The sequence below is a fragment of the Numida meleagris genome, chromosome 6 (assembly GCF_002078875.1).
Source record: "Numida meleagris isolate 19003 breed g44 Domestic line chromosome 6, NumMel1.0, whole genome shotgun sequence".
In the NCBI taxonomy this organism is placed as follows: Eukaryota; Metazoa; Chordata; class Aves; order Galliformes; family Numididae; genus Numida; species Numida meleagris.
Genome location: NC_034414.1, coordinates 26,671,566 through 26,696,403, shown reverse-complemented (window position 1 = coordinate 26,696,403; position 24,838 = coordinate 26,671,566). Strand labels below are relative to the sequence as shown.

Below are 24,838 nucleotides of genomic sequence, written 5' to 3'. Positions count from 1 at the left end.
CGGGACGGGACGCAGCGAGAGAGAAAAGCTCCGGGAGCCGCTCCGCCGCCCACCCACACCCGGGGTCGAAGCGGCGCCGGGCCGCGCCGGGCCGGCGGGACGCAGCGTGGGGGCGGGCCGTGAGCGACGCCTCCCCCTCCGCGGCCCCGCGGGCGCGAGGGCTCCGCTCTCGATTGAGGCTGCCTGGCGGAGGCGGCCGTTATCGCCGTCCGCGCTGCTGCCCTCGGTCTCGCGCCGCCGTCATGTGGAGAGCGGCGGCCGTCGCCGCCACGACCCCCGCGCGGGCGCTGTGCCGTGCCCCGGCGCGCCGGGCGGTCAGCGTGGCCGTGACCCCCGCCGCCGGGCTGGCGGACGAGCGGGTGGACACGCGGGTGGCGGGGCTGGGCCCGGGGCAGCCGGTGACGCTGCGGGCGGTGGCGTCCGACGAGCGGGGCTGCCTCTTCCACTCGTGCGCGCACTACCGGGCGGACGGCCGCGGCGAGCTGCACCTGGGCACGGACGCCTCGCACGGCGGGAACTACACCGGCGTGGAGCCCATGGGGCTCTTCTGGAGCCTGGCTCCCGCGGGCATGGAGAGGCCGTACCAGCGGCTCGTTCCCCGCAGCACCGGCACCCCGATGAAGGTGGAGGTGTTGGTTCACCAGGGCCACAGCCAGCCCGGCGCCATCCACGGGCCGGTGATGGCCAAGGCCGAGGTGGAGAGGTGGTTCACGGCCCCGGGCGTGAGGAGGATCCGGCTGAAGGAGGGCGGCGTGAGGGGCTCCCTCTTCCTGCCGCCGGGTGAGTGGGGGCCCGGCCTCTGCCCGGAGCACGGGTCACACGGGGCGTCTGTGTTCCAAAGCAGAACTGAAGGCCACCACGGACAGGTCACCTCTCTGGGGCATCTTTCATTTTCTGGGGACGCTCTGGCACGTGGGGACGCTGCTCGGTGCTGGTCGGCGGGACAGGCGTGGGCAGGTGGCTGACGCACGTGGAAGCTAAGCGAGACAAAGGCTTGTAGTTTTCCACGCCGCTTCTCTTAGTTTAGAAGCTTCTGTAGATTTGGTGTTTGTCCCGAACTACCCGAACCCAGAACGCTTAGAAAAGGTGATAAGCTTTGCCGTGTGAGAGCTTCTGGTCAGGATTTTAGCCTGAGGATTAAATTTGAAAGGCATTTTTTTCTCCCCGCAAAGCAAGTGCTGACAAGCAGAGCTGCAGAGGAGACTCTGTAAAAGTATTACAGTTCTGTTATGCTGGAGCTAAAGCTAAGCTACTAGTTTAGTAAGTTCTGTTGTTCTGTGTGTAACTATGAAATAGTTTTCAGAAGAAGCTCTGCCTGTTCTCCCCATGGGATGGCTGTGTTCTATAGCGTGTGACATTCCCATGGGCTGCTGCTGTTGCTGGAAGTTGAAACCTTACACTGCTGGCGGTGCTGGAACGCTTCAGCCGTGATTTAAACTTCCGTATTTCACTGGCAGCTGTACTGTGAGAACTGCCATCCATATTGCTTCTGCAGTAGGTTGGCTCTGCTAATCCTGTAACTGCTGCAATTATCAGGGATTAAAATCTTGGTGAATGATTTCCAAACCAATAATCTTTTCTAACCTTTTAGATACGGTTCCGAAGTCTGCTGAAGAAGGGAAAAAAACCCAACGTAGATTGAACTTTGAATTTTGGATCAAATGTTTAGTCAGCATTCTGAAATATCTAACACAGATGTGGTTGATACATCCTGCCTTGGAGAATGAGCTGAATTTCTGCTGAGCTCAGTGGAAATCCAGAGATCTGCAAGCTGGAACCGTATTTTTCCCTTTAGAAAGTCTGGTGTTGTAATATTATGGAAAAGTCTGGGATCATTGCTTAAATGATGCCGGCATCCTTTTAAATAAAGGATCCAGTTACAACATCACCACCATATCTTTCTTTGCTTCAGAGATTGATAAGAAAGGAATCTTAAAGGTCAACCATCCTTAGTAAAAATGAGATTACAAGAGTGGGTTTATGCTGCAATCGTGATATAAAAGATATTTCTCATTTCAGGTATAAAAGTTACAGGCTGTAAATCTTTTTAAGCAGTAATAAAGTTGTCTAGAAAGTTATCCTGCTTTTTCGTGAACTATGAAGAAACTACACTGGGGCATGTGCAGGCATTCAGGAAGGCAGCTGGGTGTCCTTGTGTAAGCTGAAGGTTATCTTCATGAGAGAGAGAGAAATGCAGTCCTTCTTGACTGTGTTCTGGTCATACGTTCTCTCTAGAAAGCTCTCTGTGTAGGGGTGAGAAATAAAAGAATGCTACTGTTTTTCCTCTCATACAGAACATTGAACTTTGATGAAAAGTTTCAGAACTGAGACAGAACCCCAAAGCATGTTTCAGCACTTTTCTGACTTTCTTGTGTTTCGTTAGGAGGTTTCTACCATCTAACATGTCTTGTCCAAAACTTCTTCTCCCAAGCACCTTGAAATATTAGAGGTCTTGTCTTTGTAGCATATAAATAATGCCAGAGACTTAATGCACTCCTGCAGGTACCTTTTCTGCTGAGATGGGCGTGATCTGGATCTGAATATGCCAGTGGTGACATCTGGTGGCAAGACACCACACCTCCCCAAAATAAACAAACAAAAATTACCTGTGTTCTTTATGGTTGCAAGAGCCCTTAAAGACAAAATCTGCTAGCATATCAGATTGTAATATAGCAACACAACCTTCGCTGCAAAACCACGGTTGCTTAAAGTTGTGGTTCTGAAAATCTCTGTAGTTCTACAGGACATGCATGTATATGCACGTTTATCTGTGCATCGGTCGCACACACCTAACTGCACCCACGCAGCTCTCAGTTTTACTCTGTCTTTTCACACTTGCAATAGCAATTTGGCTGCTGGCTGTCACGGTGCTGATGCCGAGATAGAGCGAGTGAGTTGAGCTGATTTCATCCTGTAGTGGGTGTCTCTGTGCTGTGCTTTTCTCATTGTGCCTTACTTCAGGGTTTGCATAAATTGTATAGATTTTACTCCTAGCCCTTAATGCTGTTGCCTCATTAGTAATGTGTTTTCACTTTGCTAATTAAGGAATGGCTTCTTTGTGGGGAAAAGAGCTGATGTAGAGTATGATTGTTCTGAGGGTGAGAGTTTAAGATCGTTGAAAAATACATTAAGAGGTTTTTTTAACAAAGCACGTTTAGCTGTTCACATACTTTCACAGGAAGCTCAGGACCTGCTCTTAGTTTGAAATAGCTGAAGTCAGATACAGCACGAATCTCTTAATTTCAGCTGTGCAAATGGAAAATTTATGAGTAGTTATAGAAAACATGTAATGCTTTCTATATATTTTGATTCTCAATCTTAACTAGATACTTCTTAGAGTCCTGTTTGATAACTTGTGCTCTGTACCTCTTCTTAATCCAGGGGATGGCCCCTTTCCAGGAGTGATTGACATGTATGGTGATGAAGGAGGTTTGATTGAATTTAGATCCAGTCTCCTGGCTACTCGTGGTTTTGCTGCTCTTTCTCTGCCCTATTTTGACTTTGAAGATCTGCCTAAGGTCATGAAAGAATTTAAACTTGAGTACTTTGAGGAGGCAGCTAGATTTCTACAGCGTCACCCAAAGGTGAGTGTAAGGAAAGATCTCTCCAGACAAGGAACTAGGGAAGATTTGGTAGTCATGCCCACATGGTGGCAGTGATTTCTTGGAGTGTCTTTGTTTGCAGGTTTAGGCCCCATAATGGAAAAAGTGTCAGTCCTACGTAGGCAGCTATGCGTATCACTGCAGAGTGCATTTCTTCCACCACAAGCAGGCCATTAAATAAATTCACACTGGAAATTTGACAATTCCTGATCATTAGGACAATGAAGTGCTGGAACAGCCTTCAAACAGGAGCAGTGGTGATGTATGGATGTGGTGTTGTTTGTGGGGTTTTGTTTGTTTGTTTTAATGAAAGCAATTAGCTTACGACAGGATGACACAGCACCGCTCAATGCTAGGCATGAATTGATTTGATAACTTGAGATGTTACTTTGTTTTACTTTCCAGGCCAGAAAAGGAAAAGGCTGAATACATATCTAATTCTCAAATGTCATTTGTGAGATGACTTTATATGCCTGGGACATATTTAGCAATCGACTGTATTTGAAGTTCCCAGTACCTGTTTGGGGGAAAAGAAAATATTTGCATGAAAATATACAGTGGTTGAGTTCCAAGTGATTGCACTTGTGCCTAGCGTAAATATGATGCCAGTGTTATTTTATGGTGTTTGACATTTGTTATTGGCTCTGAAGAATAAGACACCTGGGAGAAGTCTGGATCCAGGCTATAGCTTTCCAACAGGTCATATCAATAATTCACTTTTTTTTTTTTTTAAATAACACAACTTCAAAGACATTTCGTGGCTAACCCTGTTATAACATATATTTATTCCTTTCTTCCTCTCTTCCCCTCACCCCTATCTTAATCTGAAGGTGAAGGGGCCAGGAGTTGGAGTGATTGGGACTGGGAAAGGTGCAGAATTAGCACTCTCCATGATCACCTTCCTGCCAGAAGTAGTGGCTGCTGTCTGTATCTCCGGCTGTAGTTCGAACACAGTTGCAGACCTCCATTATGGTGAGCTAACTCTGCCTGGGCTGCGTTTTGATATGAATAAGGTCAGTGTTTCTGACGCTGGTGTGTTTGACACTTTTGAAGCTCTGGATGACCCAACGAATCCCGCTAATTCTTCTTGCACAATCCCCATAGAAAAAGCAGAAGGTCACTTTCTCCTAGTAGTAGGGGAAGCTGATCGTATGTGGAAGAGTTCCTTATATGCTGAGCTGGCAATTGGGCGTCTGCGCCAGCATGGGAAAGAAAACTTTGAACTGTTGAGTTATCCAGGAGCAGGCCACCGAATCGATCCTCCTTCTACTCCATTTTGTCAGGTAGCTCTGGATCGTGTTCTAGGGGTGCCTGTTCTGGGCGGGGGAGAGAGCAAAGCACACGCCCATGCCCAGGAACACTCCTGGGGAAAGATTCGAGAGTTTCTGCACTTGCATCTGGGATGAACATTGCAGCACCTTAAGTTGTTGCTGCTGAGCTTGAGCCACCAAAATGACTGGAGAGCTGGAGGTATCGACTGAGAAAAGGTCTGGAATACAAACTAGCCAAATGACAGCTACATATATAAATCAAGACAGAAAGGGATCGATTTGCACTAGCCCAAGTTATTTTAAGTAGTATGCAGAAGAGAAGTGAAGCGATAATAAGTAGATTGCATTGTAGTACAAATTTGAGTCTGAATTGGTCATGCTATCAAGAAACAAGTGTCTGAAGAAAGTGCTTTCTGATAAGGTGCTTTCTTTGCTTACGGTATTTATGAATCAAAGAACTTCACCGCCAGCCTGTACCCTTAGAAATGACAGATTGTTTTTCACCTGGGAGAACAATGGCAACCTGTGGGTCATGAACTTTGATATCAAAATGATGAATGATTCTGGATTTGGGTCTTAAGTTATTTTAGCCTAGAACTTTCTGATTTATAACCATACACTTTGGTACTTTGGATGCGTTCTCTACTTGCACAAAGCTGGGGATCTTTATTTGTAATAAGTTTCTTATACATTGGCCTGAAACAGTGGTCTTCTGTCGGAAACAATCTTGCCTCTTTCCAACAACAACTGTGCTGAAATTGAGAAAGTGAAGAGTACTTTCATCTATGGAGGAAGGCTGCACCAGTGGTGTCCTGTATTGGGGATGTAACCACCTGTTCCTATAATGCCTTGGATTGGCAGCTGACACTTGGGAGTACTGAAATTCTGTTGTGTAGCACCGTTAAATGCAGTTATACCATCAGCAGGTCTTACTTCTCTCATTATTACTTGTTTTATATTATTAACACTTGCTGTTAAGTTAGAGCTCAATTACTTGTGGAACTCTGTTAATGATGTCAGCAGATGCTGACAGCTGTTATTAGGAGGGAAGCTGAGAGACAGAAGAGCTGGCAAGTAGAAGACTGTAAGACAGGCTGTAAAAAGCTGTCCTCTTGCAGTAATGATCATAATACAAAATAATACTAAAGAAAAAGGTAATCTAGGATTTCTGACCCACGCTGCCTGAGATTGTTTTTCATCCTAGTTAATTTTTAGCTAGTGCCTTATTGTTTCCTACCATTTAGGTAGAAAGAAACAATTTCTTCCCAAACGATTCTTACCTGTTACAAGGGTCTTGCCAGTGCTGAAGGCCTATTTAATAAGGGCTTCAACTGATAGAATTCTCCTTCCGAGGTTGCTTTGTCAGACCTGTTTCAGAGCTGCCCAGAAAGAAACAAAACTTTCATATATAATAGTGAGTTTTGCTTTGCTCTCAGGGATCTTTTCTCTCCAGTTGACTGTCATTATGCTCAGGCCTGATTAGCTTTCTGCAACTCATATTATTCCTTATCATTTGAGTGAAGTCACTTGTTCTCCACACACCATCACTGCCACTTATTTATCCATCCACTCCTTACAAGAGAATCTTTACTCCACTTAACTCCAAAGAAAAGGTCCTCGCACCCAGCCTTCCTCAACTCTCTGGCTGAAGGGCCTTTGCAGAGTCGTATCTGGTGCTCGATCCTCCACTAATCCTGGCTGCCCCAGGAGTCCCACACCACAGCCTGCTGTGATGTGCACCTAGAGGTGTTGCTCATCCTTACTGCCCTTTTTTCCAAGTTGCAGCTATTGAGAAAAGGGTTGTGTATAGGTTTCTTGTTCTGTCCTTGACACATGTACCTTCAGCAGCTGGAGCTCCCAGTATAAATGACTGTGGTAGAGTAGTACCTCCCTTAGCTCTCAGGACTCTCTCAGGATTGACAGCCGTCTCCATACTGCAGTCCTACCACAGTACATCAGTTGCACTGCAGGACTGCAAGCTGGAGACTCAGAAACAAAACAGACAGAAAAAAGAATGGAAATCATAACAGGTAGCTTAAAAACCTCCAAACTTTGTTTCTAAAGAACAAACCCTCAAAATAATTCAATGTTTGATATCATCAGATATCTGCTATTTGAAAGACAAGTAAATCACTTACTTAAAAGCAAGGGAGTGTGAGAATTAGACATTGTGTTTTGAGTAGTTCATTTGGCAATGAGGTATCTTTATTTCTCCTCCCTCATTTAAATAAAATCGCTTATTTTACTGTGGAGATGCTCGGTGGACAGGTCAGGATACTTCTGAACATAACCGTTCACAAAATGGCTTGTAGAAAACTGACCAGCTTTTGTACTAGTTTTGTATTTTACATTGCTGCTGGGAGACCAAAACTACCTTACAGACACTGCAAAGACGGCGCAGCTACTGCCCGAAGCGTACGTTAAACTGGGTGCCTGGCTGCGGCCTCGGCTAAAGCGTTACTTACATCGTTTTGCACGCCTTCCGCGGCAGACGTCCCGTAGCGTTTCTCCGATGGCTGGATTGACTTAAGCTGAGAGTGGAGGTGCCGCAGGAAGGAGGTGAAGTCAACTGCGGGGTTCCGGACCCGCTTTAGGAACCGGGCGCAGGCGGGGCCGCGCCTGAGGGAGTGCGGGCAGCACCGGGGGGCGCCGGCCCCTGTGAGGGGCGGCCTGGGCACGGGTTGTCACCTGCCAATCGCTGTAACTTTCACCGCGTGATTTAATTCAATAAAAAGCGCACAGTGACGGAGACGGGGCGTGGCCTTTCTGTTATCGGTACCGGGGCCGAAGCGGGGGAGCAGGCAGCCGCCGGGCCGGGCCGGGCCCGGCGGCGCAGCCGCTGCTGAGGGAGCCGGGCGGGAGGAGCGCGGCACCCCCTGCGCCGCGTCCCACAATGCGTCGCGGAGCGCCCCCTACGCGACTTCCGGGCCGGGCCTGTGCGCGGCGGCGGCGCTCTATGATCGCCAGGTGTGGCTGCCTCCGTGCACGGCCCCTCCAGCCCCGACGTGTCCGCGGCTCTGCGCATGCGCGGGAGGCGGCCGTGCCATAGCAACCGGAGCGTTAACGGTAGCAACGGCGATGGTGGGTCCTGTCAGCGCCGGGCGGGGGGGGCCGGGCGCGCAGGGAGGGCGGCCCGCGGCGCTGGCTGCGGGGGAGGCCGGCGGCTCGGGGAGACCGCGCTGGGGCGTCCCCGAGATCCAGCGGGGGGGGGGGGCGGAGAACGAGCAAGGGAGGGCGGCGGCGGTCCCTCAGCGCCGTCCCCGAGCGGTGCTCGGCGCCGCGCCTGGGCCGGGCGGTGCGGCCTCACCGTGCCCGGGGAAGCGCGGCTCGCAGCGGCGGAGCAGAGGAATCCCGCCCTGCAGTTGCTACGGTGCCACCGTGTGAGAGCTGCTCTCGGCACTCCCCTGTGAGGCGGCGGCATCGGCAGTACCGCACCGACGGGCCTGGTCTCTCCTGCCGGGCGGTTCCGATCCGCTCCTAACGTACCAATAAATGTACGCAAACGAAGGCAGCGCGTCACTGGTTGCTTGGCGGGACCGATGGTTGTGTAAATGCTCGGTGTCAATACGCTCTGTGCCCAAAAGCCCCCTTTTTGAATATTTCAGTTATTGCAGTTTCTATAAATTTGCTTTCTGTTATTATGTTTCTCGTTCCTGGAGCCCTGATGGCGATGTCTCGCGGTGGCCGCTTCAGCCTTTGATCACTCTTGAAGCTGTGTGACTTTCTTTCATCTCCATCCCTGTAGGTGGTTGTTCGGTATCCACGTGGGGATCCCTGAAAGCAGCCTTCTCGGGGAGGCTTCCCTAAGCCGGAGTGCCCTCTGCCGCAGGCGGCTGTTTATCTATGGAAATTTCAAGTGCGCTGCAAAGAACAAAACAAAGTCATTGGCACGTGTTCTCTTGATAAGCCCTGTGCTGATTGTTTCCATGCACACCTGGTTCTCGGCTTTAAAGTCTGGTCTGGTCTTAGGCATCAATTCCGGACAGCAGGAGGCTCTGTGAGTGACTGAGGTCATGCCCCCAAATAGTACAACAGCTAGCAGAATTGTGGAAAAATGCAGGGAACTTCCCATCTGAAAAAAAAAAGAAACAACTGGAAGCCAGTTGGTTTTGCTGTCACGCTGCTGTAGCTGTTAATCGGAATCTCAAGGAGGCTGTGGGAGCGGGAGCTAGGGTTGTGTTCTGCACGGAAGGCGGTCGTATGGGTTGGCGTGCAGCAGGCACCAAGGAGGCTGTGCTGTGGCAGTTTACCCCCATCTGCAGCTGGGCCTGGAGCTGGCTGTTGCGTGGGACAGACAAGATGAAAACGGAGCTCAGAGTCCTTGATCTGGTCAGGTCTAAGCTGTTGCTGGGCATTCTGTGCCTGTAGCTATTCTATTGGCAGCTGCCACGACTCTTGTCTTTTACCATTGAGTCCAGAACATTCAGTGGTCTAAAGTATCTGGCTTTAAAGCTTTGTGACCTGAGGTGAATACCCCTAAGATTTTGGGCAGTAGTTTGTTAGTTTTCTTTCCCCCACTCCACACACACTTTTTTTTTTTTTGGTACCAGAAAGGCTGTCATGTGTGGTTGTGCTACTCTGGTTTGCTAGGAAGGAGGCTGTTGGTCAGTGCTGATGGAAGATCAGTCTCTGGAGCCTTTTTAACTCAAAAAAACTTCTTAGAATGTGTTTAGGATATATCAGTTTCTCTTCATACTACTGTTTTGGATATTGCCATTTGGTTTTAATGGGACTGACGTGAGTCAGAAAAGTTGGAGTTAGTGACACCCAAAGGTTGCTCTGTGAGTCAATCCCTGAAAAGCCTCCTACAGGAGCACTCAGATTTTTTTCAACTGATAATGTATGTATTCATGTTACATGTTCTGATGACAAAATTGTTAGTGAAAAAGAAAAGTACACATTTCAGATTGCTCTTGATTTTTTTGGTAAGAGATACCTTCTTTTCCCTGGTGAATCCTAACTGGCTTTATCATTCTGCCTATTCACAGACAGGCAGGAAATTGCTAATGCACAGTGTGTTTTCCTAAGAGTGTCAGACCACATTTTTCAGTGCAGTAATTTCTAATGCCCTTGAATTCAACTGAATTTCACTGTCAGAGCTGACAGTGTCTAGATCTATGCTCCAAGCTGGGCAAGAGAATAAAGTCAGGAGAGTAATGTGCTCTTGTAAAGCCAGCGGATTCCTTCTGAAAACGCTCACAAGTTCTCCAGAAAATAAAATTGAAGAGCCACTCGGGGGGTCCTAGCTTCTTAGTATCACCTAGAGGAAGATCCTGCAGGAAGATGATGGAAGAGGGGAGAAAAGCAGAACAGGAAAAGAGAAAGGGGAGAAGTGAAGAAGCCAGATGAAAATTTGCAGTGAACATTCATTTCAATTTGTTTGTTTGTATTTTTTAGGCAAAAGCAACAACTATCAAAGAAGCTCTAGCCAAATGGGTAAGTAATAAAAGAGAATCTAGCTGCTTTGCAGCACTCAGTGGCATGGATTTTTACTACAATTAATAAATTTAGTTTTTCAGACTTACTGTAACACGTGTTTGCTAGAAGTTTCACAAAGTAAAAATTCTATTCCTATTATCCATTAATAATTGGTTCTCTTGGATTTTCTGTGCGTTCTTGATATTGATATGGCTGGTAAAGACGAGCTTGTTTTGCTCTCTCTCCTTGTTCTGCTGAATATGCACTGATAGAAGGCCTGAGGCTACACAGAAATTCAAAGTTGGAGATGGCATATGTTTCATTATGCCCTGTTCATTTTACCTGAGTACGGTTCTTCCCACAGAGTGAACAGGTATGAAATGCTGACTGTACTGAAGTCAGTGAACCTTCTGCATTGGCAGGTAGCGTTGTCCCTCATATTGTCCACTGTGCAAAGCTGAGTTTCTTACTTATTTTTAAAGTACTCTTTTAATACAGTCGTCATCATTTAGTACCTTGGGTATTTCACATTTCATTTTCAGCCACATTGGTGTACCCCACAGACTTCAGTCTTGCTCTCTTAGGAAGAGCTAGAATGCAACAGCTTGCAGATGTTTCTATTACTAGAGATGTGAGCTGAGGTTTTTTTTTTTTTTTTTTTAAAGTGTCTTTCCTTTTTCCTCTCACTCTTTCTGTCTTCCGAAACCTCAACTTCATGTCTTCTGTTAAAGATTTATTTTACATTTGCTCCTTTGTCACATGTCTCTTACAAGTAATCGCCTGTGTCAGTGAGTTTCCATTTATGTTAATTACAAAATGCTGAGTGCGCTGTTCTGTTCATATTGTTTGGGAGGAGGTAGATTTTCCCTCTACTGCTGCTAATCTGGGTCCACCTGACTTGTAACATTGGATCTGCTGTTGTGTTGCATCCCAGATGTATTTCTTCCCTTTGGCATAAAGGTTTACCTGTGCTCTTCAGTCAGAATGACACGAGTTAAATCAAAGCAACTTTAACGTGGCAACCAGGTAGCCTGCTCTTCAATAAAGTGCTGTTCTACCTGTAGTTTCTCTTGTGCTTCTGGTGGTATTCCATCTGACGTTTGTTCCAGAGGTGGGTGGCAAGCTGGAATAATCTTCTTCAAGTGCTCACTCCCTACCACAGGCCATGTTAGGAGCTCCCTCTCTGTCCTGTTTTAAGAGAAAATGTAATTTTGTTGTTGGTTTAAGGTGACTATAAGATTATAAGCTAAGTCTAAATGCAAATAGATACAAGGTTATCCTTGTTCTTAGAAAAGGAAATCAAAGTTTCAAGTTTGTGTAGTGCCTCCGTTTGAGCAGTTCAACATATTCTAGCAAAATGTGGCATGCTTGTTTACTAAATTGCTAATTATGAATAAAAGTACTGTAATTACTGAATTTGGATGGAAATTGGAATATAAGTGAATGTTCATGGAAACATAATAATGCTCTATTAAATTAAGTTGCCTGAAGTATTTTGTGCACGCAAGAGACAAAATGATGTCAAAACCCAATCTTGTGCTCTGCTATTCTTAAATGTTTCTGGCACGCAATTCATTTTTTTTCTCAAGTAAAGATATAAAACCGACCTCAGCTCTCTCACTTTTCAGTAGCTGCATAAAAATGGGGGAGAAAACAAGACTCCTTGTTTTGAAAACGCAGAATAGATTTCTCCTTTGTTAACAGACCTCCAGAACTCCCACTGAACGCCGAGTGAATCGACAGAACATTCCCTTTATGCTGTCTGGGAAGCAGCTGTCAAAACTGGTGTTACTGCTGAAAAAGATACTCGATCCAAGTGTTGAGTGGATAATTACCGTCACCTCAGAATTTAAAAAGATTTTGTAGAGTATATTTTTTAAATAAACACACCCAAATGCTGAAGTTATGACAATTCTTCCAAATCTCTGAACTTTATGAAGTATTTAATCTAGAGAATTATCAACTTAGGTCGTAAATAGAAAATCTGTCTTTTAATGTACTCTCTGAAGCGTGAAATCTTCCACTCCTTTCTAATGACTAACTAGAAGTGATTTTTTTTGTTGTTTAGTGAATTCCATAAACAATAAGGATTTATTACTTTCTTTAGATTACAACTTCTCTGATTTCTAATTGGCCTTTGATTCAAAGGAGGAATATTATCAGTCCAGACTCGAAGCTCTCTCCTCTTTGTCCTACAGTGTTTTTTTTTTTTTCCCATTTTTTTATGAAGAGTGTAAGCAGTTTCTCTTTTCATATGTGTGTTCTTTAGGAGGTAGAGCTGAGTTACTGGTTTGAGGCTAGGTGCTAGCTCCGCCTCAGAAGAGCAGCAGTCACAGCTCCAATTTCATGAGGAGGAATACCTAGGAGTTATACAAAATGGTTAAAGCCGTGGAAACACTTGAGGAAAGTACTGTTGAGATTTTCCCCCAGAATGCACTCCTCTGCCTTCTGAGTTTGTGCTGTGAGCTGGGTGTGAGTTGTGAGTTTTCTGGGTGAAGAGGAAAGGAGGTTTCAGTCAGAGATTCAGAATGTGCTTCTGCTACTTAAGCTTCTGGTCCTAACTGAGGCTCCCACGCGTCAGTCTTCACCTTGATTCAGAGTTTCAGACCTCCAATTATTCTCCATTTCTTTTCAGGAGAGGACACCTGAATTAATTTGCTTAAGTGTAACTCAAAACAAAAAAAAAGTGTCTTTTATGTATACGTGCTTTTAGTATCTATGAACTATGCGACTCTTCTGCTCTTTATACTGCGCTAGCAGGGCTCTTGAAGCATAGTATTCAAAATGCTTTCTCTTTTCAGTAATTTCTTTTAGTAGTACATTGGAATTACCTCTATAGTAATTACTTTTATAGGAACGTTACAGTATAGCAGTTCTTAGTGATTTCATTCTTTACCTTCTCTTTTCTTTAGGAAGAAAAAAATGGCCAGAAGGCTTCAGAGGCAAAAGAGGTGAAACTGTATGGCCAGATTCCTCCTGTAGAGAAGATGGATGAATCTCTCTCCACTCTTGTTAACTGCGAGTAAGTTAAGCTAAAAACAAATAGGAAACCAAGCATTCTCTTCTCTTTGTGCTAATTTGGTTAATGTGCTCAAATGGCAACATACAGCAGCATGCAGGGTTATCTAATTAGCTCTGGGTACCCAGTCAGTACGGCTGCTGTTTAGCTGAGGAAAATGTAGCGTTGTCAACGTAGGCGATAGGACAGAGAAAAAAGGAGATCGAGACAGGACTTTCCAAAAGAAATTAGGACAGTTTCAGAAATAAGTTTCCGTGCATTTGTTAAGGCTATGCTTAAAAAAGTCATCCCATATGTGATGTTAGTAATACATGGTACTTTCCTGGAAGCTAAATAAAGTCACAGAAATCATGACGGTTTGAGAGAAGAATAGACAAATATTTCTAGCGCAATGGTGTTTAGATGTGGAACTCTTCAGATACAGTGATCCCTTTTGTTCTGAGAGTTGACTGTTCTTGCTTTTAAAGGAAGCTTTCGTTGTCTACAAACTGCATTGAAAGAATTGCCAACTTGAACAGCCTAAGTAAGTGACAAACCAGTGATTATATTTGTTTTCTAGTTGTGTGGATAGGACATATACCACAATTTGTAATATGTGTCTAGCTTTATACCTTTTCTTATCCTTTTGAACTTCTTCCTCTTAGAAGATTGCAATTGACTTTAAAATTATCTGTCTTCCTGGAGAATGCAGGTTTATCAGTAAAGGTGTATTAAAGCATGCGTCTCTGTGCAGTCTTGGCAGTTGTTTTGCTGTGCAAGCTTAATAAAAAAAAAAAAAAATCCAGAAGTAGCTTTGTAATCTCCAGGGGGCTTGAGTTATGATATTTGACACTACTTGATTCTAGAATGATATAACAACTAATTTCCACATTGGTGACGGAGAGAGTCTGCAGTTCACCAACTTAAAAATTGTGGTATAGTCTGTTGCTGAGGTCAGAGTGTTGTAGACCTGGATGGAAAAATGTCTTTTCCATGTCTTTTGATTTTGCAGAGGATTTTGATTTTGCATTTTGATTTTGTTCTTGCTTTAAAGGGCTGTGCTAACTGTCTAGAAAGTGGAACTGAACTCTTATTTCTTGGGCAGTTGTCTATGAAATCTTGAAACTCATTGGGTTACCTACTTTAGGGCAGAAATCTGCCCTCAGGACTGCCTCTGTGGCATGAGGCTGGCAAAGAGCTGCCACTTTGGGACTGGAGATTCCAGGATTTTCTGTCTCTGTCGAATTGCCAGGCAGATGGACAAGGAACCTGGGATCCCATCCTCTGCAGCTACACACCACCAGGAGTGTGAAGGAGCCCGATGAACTTAGCAGTTTTCATCATATGCTCAGATGTCAACAAACTTGCAAATACCAGCCAGGGAAGAAATATTCCAGTAGAGTCTTTTCAAATAACCATACTGCAGTATTTCAATTTGGGTAACTATCATGAGCAAAAAATAATTAGGCAGTTAAATAATAAAGGTGAATTCCATCTTAAGTGGCGTAAAACATTAAAAGTCTTTTAAAGCATCTTAAATATTTATATTAGTAACAAGTAGAATAAAAACAGCCCTTCTGTACCAAATATTTGATCTGGAGGTGAGGCAAAATAGAACTTTGTGGTCTGTCTCTTTAAGGTATAGAATGTGAGGAATTCACAGTTTCTATTGCCTTCTGTGAGAGAAATCGATGCTTGTAGCAATGAAAAACAATCAAGTAGCTATTACGTATTTGCTTTTGTTCATTGAAAAGAGGGTACTGAGAAATCCTCTTAAGCACCCAGCACTGTTTTCAGATAGAAAAGATTAGTATTATGTGATATTGTAATCATGCTGAGTAGATAATTCTGTGTAAAGGACCGCACCCCAACATCCATGCATGTGAGGAGGATTTAGATGATCGCAACGAGCGTTAGTTTTCTGTTTAATTGTGTGTAAATATTTCCCAAGGAACTTGTTATTGCTTCTAAAATATATAATATCTCAGAACAGGAGTACTAAAGAACAGTAAGGGCAGTTAGAAATGACTTGAAGGCATGATGTTTTCTGCAATCTTTCATTTTTGTATTTGTAACTATCCTCTCATCTCTTAGGAATTTCTAAAGCTAGTGCAGACTTGTAATTTCTAAACACGTGTTATAAAGAGAATGAGGATAGCTGGCTAGTCTCTCTCCAGAGGATGAAGAATTGCAGAGATATTCTGGAGAATATTAGCTGTAGCTGACTTTAGACTTACTGATGTTGAGTTTTCATATTTCGAGCCATGGTCATGTGTTAAGCTGTTGCAGTTAAAAAGAATTCTGATTGTGCCTCAATTTTTTTAATCCTGACTAGTCTTTCTGTTTTAGACCATCTGCCAGGTGTGGTTTCATCCCTGCATTCCTGGAGATAGAACATGTTTTAGATCAGCCTCAAATCTTCATCCATAGCAGTCTGTAGCCACTGCATTGCTATCTGTGCAGCCTGTTGCTACTGGACTGGGACATTCATTACTCTCGCCATTAGTTATTGCAGTTATTAGTTATTTGCTTGTTTATGCCTGCAAGAAAGCTTATGTGAATACTGAAAAGGAGTTTTCTGGAAAGACTGCTGTTTTGTCATAGCTTTGAGTTACACTAGTATTACACTAAAATCCAGCAAGAGCAACTAACTTCAAAAGCTTATTTGTCTGGGTGCTAGACTAAGCTGAAATGTTTCTTATCAGACTTCTGTATGGCATCTTTATATGCCACCTCTATTTTAGAGGTCAAATCTGTGGCCTTTAGAACAATTTTTTTTTTTAACCTGAGTAGGGGTAAGAACTAAGTGAAATCAAAGTTACCAAGCTAGCAGTTAGAGTTCAGGTGTAAGATGAAATTCTAGTATTTTTCAGTATTTATTTGGACTGAATTTCATTTAGGTAACCTACAAATGAACAGCTTTGTACTCACGAGCATGTTTCTGGGCTGTCCTCTGCATCAATTCCCAATCATTGTCAGGAGTTGTTGTTTCTGTTGCGTCGTTCTTTCTTAAGATGGTCTTTTTGGAATGCAGGCTTTTTAGGAGTGTGGAGTTTTACCTAAATTACAGCATCTTCTTACACTTAAAAAAAATCACTTACGAATGAGAAACTTTGTGTTATCTATTTCAGAAAATTTGAGAATTCTGTCTTTGGGAAGAAATAACATTAAGAACTTGAATGGATTGGTATGTGCATCTTAGTGTTAACTCTTTACTAAAAAAAATGGAGTGCTATCCAAGATGTGGGATAACTTCCCTATGTTTCTAAGCCTTGGCTGAATTTTACTTTATTTCCTAAACTTTTCTTTCATTTTATTCTGTCACAATGGCATGTTTACTCTCTTTCATATTGCTTCCGAATTTTCAGATAGTTTTTGTTTGGTTGGTTGGTTAAATGCTCTTTGTGTTCAGAGATACTTCAGGACTAATTTAACACTTTAAATGGATTTTAGAAGGAGGAAAATTGTTGTTTTTGAGAAAGAGCAGAACTTTTATTTAAAAACTTCTGCATGTCTAGAGTCCATTAAATTTCACTGTCTTTATGTGGAAATAATACCTACAGATTTTTTGGATTGGGATTTTTCTTCCTAAATGTTCATAGGCTATGGTTTTATACTAAAAATATTGTCAGTCCTGTGAACGCATGCTTCATGAGAGCCCGTCCCATTTATATTACCTGGCACCCTGAGCAATATTGCTCTGGGGGAGAAGATGGTGGCAGGACTGAATCTACCAAGCATAGGAAGAATTGTTGGGGAAAAAAATGGGATATGTTTTGTTATATCTGTATGAAAGCAGAATATTTTTTCAAACAACTTAGTAAAAAATTAATATAGATACTGTTTTATTCCTTGAGAGATAATGTGTGTTTCTCCTGCAGAATATTGCTCTTCAAAGCTATTGCCACCTTCAGAGAGGCCGTATCTCTTAAGTGTAAAATGAAGTAAATTTATAATGACTGGTTTATAAAAACACTCTTTTGTGAGGGAGTTATAAAAGCAACGTCTGTCCTACAGGTCAAAACATAGATGAACTTGAGACAGATTGTTCCCTAATACTGCCTAAAAACCCCTATAAAAGAATTGCTGAATAGCAGTCACTTCATGCAAAAACAGCCACATTTGTCTCCTCTGTCCCTATGCCTTAAGAACAACTGCTGTTCCTTCTCTTATTCTAATACAGTGATTTTTGACCTCCTAAATATATTTTATATCCTTTGCTTTTATTCCCATGAGTATTTATTAGAGACCTGCTTAAAAGGAAATGAAGACCAATATATCTTAGTATTTTCTTGCATGAAGTGTCCTGTAGGGGTGAAGAAGAGAGAGTCTGAAGAATAAGGAGGACTTACTTTTGCTTACCTGAGTAGTTCTGTCATTTTCCAGGAAGCGGTTGGAGATACGTTAGAAGAGTTGTGGATCTCATACAACTTCATCGAGAAACTGAGGGGTATCCGTGTAATGAAGAAGCTGAAGGTTCTATATATGTCAAATAATTTGGTGAAAGACTGGGGTAAGCCATTCCTGTCTATTCTGCAACTTCCACCAGCTTATAGTAAATGCATGAGTTAGCAAGTTAAAAATAGTTCTCTGTGTTCCGGGGCTTAAGTTTTACTGATAAGCCTGCAAAAGTGCACAGAATCCCTAAATGTTTCATGCAAGAAATTAGAAATAGGAAATTGAATTTAAATTCTAAGCCCAGTGGAGTTTGCTCTTTGAATCACCTTGCTTGGACTTCTTTTGAAATGTGTTCTTTAACCTGCTACCAGTTCAATCCTAAACAATCCCTATCCCCTCATGTCCCATGCTATTTATGTTTGCACGGTGTTTGAAAGGAAGGTTTGGTGCAGATGTACTTTCCTTGTTCCACAATCTGGTTGGTGTTTTCACATTTGTGGTTGCAGCAGAGTTTGCGAGACTGGCAGAGCTGCCATTATTAGAGGATCTGGTGTTTGTAGGCAATCCACTGCAAGAGAAATACGCCTCTGATCAGAAGAACAATTGGATTGAAGAAGCAAGCAAACGGGTGCCCAAGCTGAAAAAGCTTGATGGTAAGTTTGGAGCATGAGGCAATTGATCTAAGTGACAAGCTTAGTAGAAAGAAGTCTATCAGGGAAATGAGCCGTAACCTCAAAAACTCATCTGTGCAATCATTTAATATCCTTGCCCCCTCTCTCTGGAGTTATTCAGAAGTAAGCTCATCTCTGGCAGCACCAGCTGCAGGATCTTCTGAAAAGTTGTCCACGTGGTCAGCAGCCCACAGTTGGGCTTTGCTCTTGAAGTTATCCAACCAAACAGTTTTAGCATATCACTAATATTTCCCAGAGAAGTGGTCATGGCACTGAGCTTGCCAGAGATCAAAGAAATGCAAAGCATCTGGACAACACTCTCAGACATATGTTCTGATTTTTGGGTGGTCCTGTATGGAGCCAGGAGTTGGACTCGATGATCCTTATGGGTCCCTTCCACTTGGGACATTCTATGATTCTAATAGGAAACTGAAATATACATACACATTTAATACTGATTTGAAGTTCTCCTGTGGAATTCACACACTGACTTGTGAAATTATATATTTGAGTATTTATTGTTAAACAAGTTAACGAGGCTTTCATCAGCCAAGTTGAACTACAGTATTCCCAGCAAATTTAATTTTCGTTTTCTTCCAGCAAAAGATGGTGACATGGGGGAATGGGGATGGGCAGGGAAATGTTCTGCTTGGCCACAGGTACAAAGGTGACTTTTCAAAACTTCATGCGGATTTCCCAAGTGCCTGAATATCTCCCTCTCTTCATTTCAGTAAGCCTCCATTTAGCTCTATTCTGCTGCATTGATATGTAAATATTTTAATGTGATCAGTGAGTTACAGTGGGAGAGTTTTAAAATCTATTGTATATATCTTCATTTCTGCAAATGGAGATACTATAACTTTTCACTCTTATCCTGTTTATTAAAGCGGTGGATGGTGGGGGTGATAACACTAATAGAGTAGCAGCAGGGAAGGTACAAGCATAGAGATGGCAACAAGACAACACCATCAATGTAGGGAACAATGAGTGGGACACTGAAGCCAGATCGACTGAAGTAATAAGAATTTTTAGAAAGTGGAAACCTGGTTGAAGAAATGCATTGCTATGGAGGATGGATTCCCATAGTCCATTTACTGCTGTAGTAAAAAACACTTTGAGAGTAGAACAATTGGAATAGGCCAAGTGTCTGTAAAGGCAAAGAGTACCCTTGTTAATATGAAGTAGCTTCTTAAGCATACCTGCAGCCTGGAACAACAGACAGCTCTGAATTAGGCAAATGCATTTCCTATGCAATGCAGATCCACTGAAACAAAGATGTTGAGTAAAAGAGATGTCAGAAATGCTAGAACTGGCTGCAAGTTTCTTGCTGTTACACTGTCTCAAGATCTTGCTATCCTTAAACACTGTAGGTGAGGACTAGTAAACAGGGACCTCAAAATTAGTGAAATGGTTGACTATATTATGGGCAAAAATAAGCTCTGAAGGTATCTTCTGGCAGGTAGGTGTCTCCTTTCCATTAGTTCCTATGCCAGAAACCCTGCTTAGAAGTTAGGTGCCTAAAGCACAACAGAGGCCAGGCTGTGGTGGTTTTGTTTTCAGTTTTCTATCATCTGGGAAAAAAGAGACACGGTGCTTCAGTCTTTTTTTTTTGGAAAAAAACAAACAACAAAAAAAACCCTCTCACTACAAAGCCTCACTGTAGTTCAGATCTCTGCCTCAAGCTGAGTAATACATCACTGAGAGCCTACAGGTGCCAGTGCCCCCTAGCACGGCTGCGTGGATATGCACCTTCACACCCCTGCTGTTGTACTATTTATTCAGGCACGCATTTGGTTATGCTGTCAGTGTGCTGTGAACTTAGCTGTATTACTATTTTTTGCTGATGTGGGGAAAATGCCTGATTTGAGAAATCTTTTGGGGGCTGTTAGTGTTTCAGCTTAAGTTAGTCACAGTGAGGTGCAGACTGCCAGAATCTGAGGTGCCTTTGCTCAGCGTGGCAGTTAAAGTGACTTGGAAATGCCATGGGTGCCTAAGAGGTGAGTATAGCTGTCCCAAGTGTGCAGTGCAGCTTTATCCTGTGATACACAACTTCTCTGTGAGATGTTGTGACTATATCACTCCTTAGAGCCACGTTAACACAACTGTATTTTGTACTCTGGACATCCTCGTTAAGTATCATTGAGGACATGGTCATGTGTGTCATGGAAATGGCAGCTCAAATAGGAGCCCACTGCAGGAAGGATGGTGCACTAGATGATTGTTAGCAGTTGGGATAACATGGTGCATCTCCCAGTGACCAAGGTGGGCCTTTGCAGGTCCCACTTTAATACTTATCTACCCTCTGCCACTCAAGAAGTTGAAAAAACATCCTCTAGAAGATCTCATCCAATGAAGGCTCTGCTAGTTAAGAGTGATCCAGTTGTGTTGGAAGTTCATGTCTCCAGATAGAAGCAGGGGCAGGAAATAGAATTATTTCCTCCTTCTGACAGCCTGACTCTTTCCTAGTTTTGTTAGTCCAGATTAGCTTTCGAGCAGATCAGCAGTAACTTCTCTTTTCTTTTCACAATCTCTGCATAAATCTGTAGATTTTCTCTTTTTTTTCCTCGTAGGTATCCTAGTTATTAAACAAGAAGAAGATGAAGAAGGAGGAAACTGATGAGACTTTTGTGTTGGGTATTTAATAATTTAAGTATCTCCAGATTGCTCAGCACATAGAACTTTTATATAAATGTTTGTTTTGAAGAAAATCTTTGGGCAATTTTTAAAAGACCAGTTTATCTCCACAGTCTCTTACCCAAAGAGTTATGTACCAAAATTCAGGCACACCAATTTTGTCAAGCTTCTGACACCTTCCGCAGAGACCAGTGGAGTTGTGTTCATCTGCTGTTTGGTTAGTGAGAGACCCTTACCTGAACTAATACCTAGCTATTCTTAATTCCTGATTAGTGGTGCTTATCGTTCGCTCTTGTGTTATAACAGAGCAATTTTAGTTTGTTAGATGCAGCTGGCCAACATTCAGTTGAAACACTGAGGCTCAAGGAACAATGTTACATTTTAGAACTATGTTACAGACTTTGTTGTGTTTAATTCTGTCATACTTAATATTTTAAGTATGTGAATTTGCCTTCTCATCCCTTTAAGTATTATGCCAAATAGGCCCAGAAGTTGTGGATGTACGCACAAGAAAGGTGATGGGCTCATGATCTCTTGTTATGGACTTTAAGTTTTGAATTGGGCTTCTTGCATTGGAACTCTTAACTTCATTGCTTAGAAGGCCATGTATAACTTATATGATTTTATTTATTTTAAAGAGGCAATGGGAATTCTTTGCATGGTTTCAGTGAGACTAAAATATCTGCTGGCTTTTTTTGTCTCTTTTTTTTATAAATTATTTTGGTTGGAATATGTAGACTGTTAGCCTACAGCTGGTTCCTGTTCCTAGACTTGTTTTGGCTCACTGATGGACATGATCCTTCTCAGCTCTGGAATTTTCCTGTAACTAAGTAGGCTGATACTAACTCAGAAACAAACAGTGAACAAAAGACCTGGGCTTGAGATTTAAAATTTTGGGTTTGGGATACTCATTTTTTTTCTAAAGCACAGATGTAAGCAGTGAGTGAAATGTGTACGTGGTTACTGAGGAAGGTGAGACAAGGTGGGAAACGGGTACTGGAAAATAAGTATTGATGATGTGCTAAATGTGCTCTATTGCACGTTAATCATTTTCAGTAAAACTCCTTATATGGGAAAAGCATTAAATAGTGCTAAAGACAGACATAATTGCACTGTTGGATGCAAATAATTTTCCCCCCTCTCCACTTCCTTTAGAAAATAGATCAAGTCATCTAAGTAGATTTTTTGGCAGCTTGTTTTGATTGTTTTTAAGCTTTTCTTCTAATTCGTGGCATTATCTTTGTTTAAACTAGAATGGCAACAAGTGTGCTTGCACTTTTTAGAACAGACATGTAAGGGATGAAGGCAGAATGCCACTTTTAATTTGTTCATGAAAGACTGGCAGGGGTTGATATCCTGGAAGTCACGGTCAGGGATAAAAGGGTGGAATTGGCCCAGCCTACAGCAGTACTGATCTCAAGCTCCAGGCGTAATTTTAGTAGAAGATAATTCTATTGCTCATCAGTATCTAAGTGAAGGGTGGGCAGTAGAAGATTACAGGGAAATCAGAGCCTAGTTTCATTGTATCTTTTCTTGCTGTTCTTTGATTTTTGGAGGCATTCTTAAGCATTCCAACTTAAACTGGCAAGTACAAGTAAGACTCGAGTTTGATTTAGATCCATTTCTTAAAATAAGGTCAGAAGAGCAATGGCAAAAGCTGATGACGTTCCTCACCTAGCACAAACCGTTTCCAGACCACTGCTCTGGTGATCAGAAGGTGTTTCTTAGTTAACGACATCACTGGATTTATTTGACAGACTTTGTATGCTCATGTAATTTCTTCTAGTATTATGCTTTACCATTAGGGAAGGCATCATTGACTAAGAAGCACGAAGGGAGAGAATGTATATAGTGAACAACCATTTCACGTTGGCCTCTTAAAACCAATTCAGTTCACTTGCAGCCAAGCACCTTTGGAAAAGTGGATGTGATTTGAAAGAGTACCTAGCTTATGGGACACGTGGCCTTTACTGACTCCAGCTTTTGTGTTAGGGCAATAGGGGATAGGTTTGGGCTCTTGCCTACAGTAACTAAAGTGTGCTTATCATGAGAACTTCTGAATATGAAATTGGCTTTTCTATTTGTTGCTAATATGTGTGTGGAGCTGTTTTCAGAATGGAATATGCAGTACTTGTGGCATGGAGCTTGGCCAAGAGGCAATGCATTCAAATCCCTGTACCAATTTGTACAGTTATGGTACATATAACTTAATTAGCTCCTCAAAAGAAAAAAGAGAGAGATGAGAATGTGGTCCAATGCTACATAATCCTACTAGTTCATTTTTTAATATCTAAGTATGGTCTAAGCCTGTACATTTATGAAGGCAGCGTTAGATACAGCAAAGACTACTCTGACTATTTTGGGACAGTCTGAGAGCAGAATAGAGTCTTACAGTGTTCTAGGTGGTGATAGCTCCATTGTCAAGACTTGAGGAACACAAAAGAGCAGTTCCTGGCTCTTGCAGGTGACAAGCTGAGGCTCCATGGATTAATTACCATTAATCAGTCCAGCAGTAACTATTGCAGTTGTTTGTTGGCAGAGCTGTGTATTGCATGCGCCTATTGGCATCAGCTCTTTTCTCAGTTTAACAGCACAAATTCTCTCTTTTTTTGTGACTGCATTATACATACAAAAATAAAAACAATCATTACTGAAGGGAACAGGGCATCCAATCTCAGCACAATTGTAGCAGCAGTAAAGTACACTTAAAAGCTTTTCCTTTGTCCTTCACCCTCCATACTGCAGAACCTTTGCATCTAAGTTAACCCTTTTCTGAGTTTTAGCACTGTGTTGCTATACATGATGAATCATGGTTACTGTCTAGAACAAATCAAAATCCCATGAAAATCCCAAAAATCCCCAGATAAATCAAGTTTTAATAAATTTCTAAAATTTGCACTTTAAAGTTATGCACTGGATGTGGTGAAAGACTCGCAGATGACAGAATTAAAGCAGCTGATTTGCATGCTGATGGAGCTGCACTGTGTCATTGATACTCTAACAGAGATCAGACTGCGTGCCCACGAGTGGCTGAGCAGCAGAGTAAGATGCTGAAAGAATTCTTTCTCTGTTATTCTTTGTGCCTCCACATCTCACCACATCTAATAACGTCCTAAGCACATTATTATTCATGGATGAGAAGAGCACCCATGTAAAACTTGCAAGCCATGTGGAATTCTGCTTTTCCCACAGAAATCATGGAGGATTAGCATCCACTTAATTACATAGAGAAATATCCTACAATTGAATTAGAGATAGAAAATAGGTATTTTACTTGCTTGTTAGCACATTGACCTCTCTTCAAAGAGCTGATGTATGCAGTGGTTATATTTCAAATGGCTGGAAAAATGTGAGAGGAGACCTGAGAATCAGCAGCTGATTCAGATTACAACAGAAGTAGACCCATCTGGGAAAATCTTCAAGCAAGAGAGCACTTTTAACATCTACTTTTGATTACCTTTTGTATACTGTAATTTTGTAGCATGACCAAACTGTTAAAGTTGCTGTGATTAAATTATTTAGGCCTATGTTTATAAATGATCTTCTGTGAAACTTGTTTAAAAATAACAGAATGTTATTTTATTAAAAAAAAAAAGTCTTTGGCTATTGTGTAATGGAATAGCTCAGCTTCTGGTGAGCTTTCAGAAATGAATTTTTGTTCTCATTAACTTTTCCTAGCTGCTCAGGGAGCAATGTATTTATAGTATGGAAATGCTGTCCCTTATTGCCTCTATATTTTAGAATAGAAAATAATGTAGGCTTTACAAATGTTGATCTAATTGTGATTGCTGTTATCTGATACATAAATATTTTTCAATCTTTTAATACAGACATTGGGTGTCAGAT

The 24,838-nt window shown here is 42.5% G+C and overlaps 2 protein-coding genes and 1 long non-coding RNA gene across 6 annotated transcripts; 2 read left to right on the top strand and 1 right to left on the bottom strand.

Moving 5' to 3' along the window:
• Window positions 228-7,622, top strand: LOC110401901 (acyl-coenzyme A thioesterase 5-like). The gene is made up of 3 exons (XM_021403444.1): window positions 228-780; window positions 3,382-3,584; window positions 4,433-7,622. Exons 1-3 carry the CDS (start codon window positions 243-245, stop codon window positions 5,006-5,008), a joined length of 1,317 nt encoding a protein of 438 aa, XP_021259119.1. The 5' UTR covers window positions 228-242; the 3' UTR covers window positions 5,009-7,622.
• On the bottom strand, window positions 1,974-7,477 carry LOC110401908. Its single transcript, XR_002440678.1, has 3 exons — window positions 7,339-7,477; window positions 6,154-6,252; window positions 1,974-2,243 (listed from the first exon to the last, which is right to left on the bottom strand). It is a non-coding gene; the product is annotated as an uncharacterized LOC110401908 (long non-coding RNA).
• DNAL1 (dynein axonemal light chain 1) lies at window positions 7,807-24,817 on the top strand. Of its 4 annotated transcripts, none has more exons than XM_021403451.1 (8): window positions 7,807-7,954; window positions 10,271-10,309; window positions 13,204-13,313; window positions 13,778-13,833; window positions 16,421-16,476; window positions 17,676-17,802; window positions 18,248-18,340; window positions 20,929-24,817. In XM_021403451.1, the coding sequence occupies exons 1-8, from the start codon at window positions 7,952-7,954 to the stop codon at window positions 20,973-20,975; spliced, it is 531 nt and encodes a 176-aa protein (XP_021259126.1). In that variant the 5' UTR covers window positions 7,807-7,951; the 3' UTR covers window positions 20,976-24,817. The 4 variants fall into 4 exon arrangements, with proteins under 4 accessions (XP_021259126.1, XP_021259125.1, XP_021259124.1 ...); XM_021403450.1 differs by having other exon boundaries at window positions 7,808-7,954; window positions 18,197-18,340; XM_021403449.1 differs by having other exon boundaries at window positions 7,819-7,954; window positions 18,194-18,340.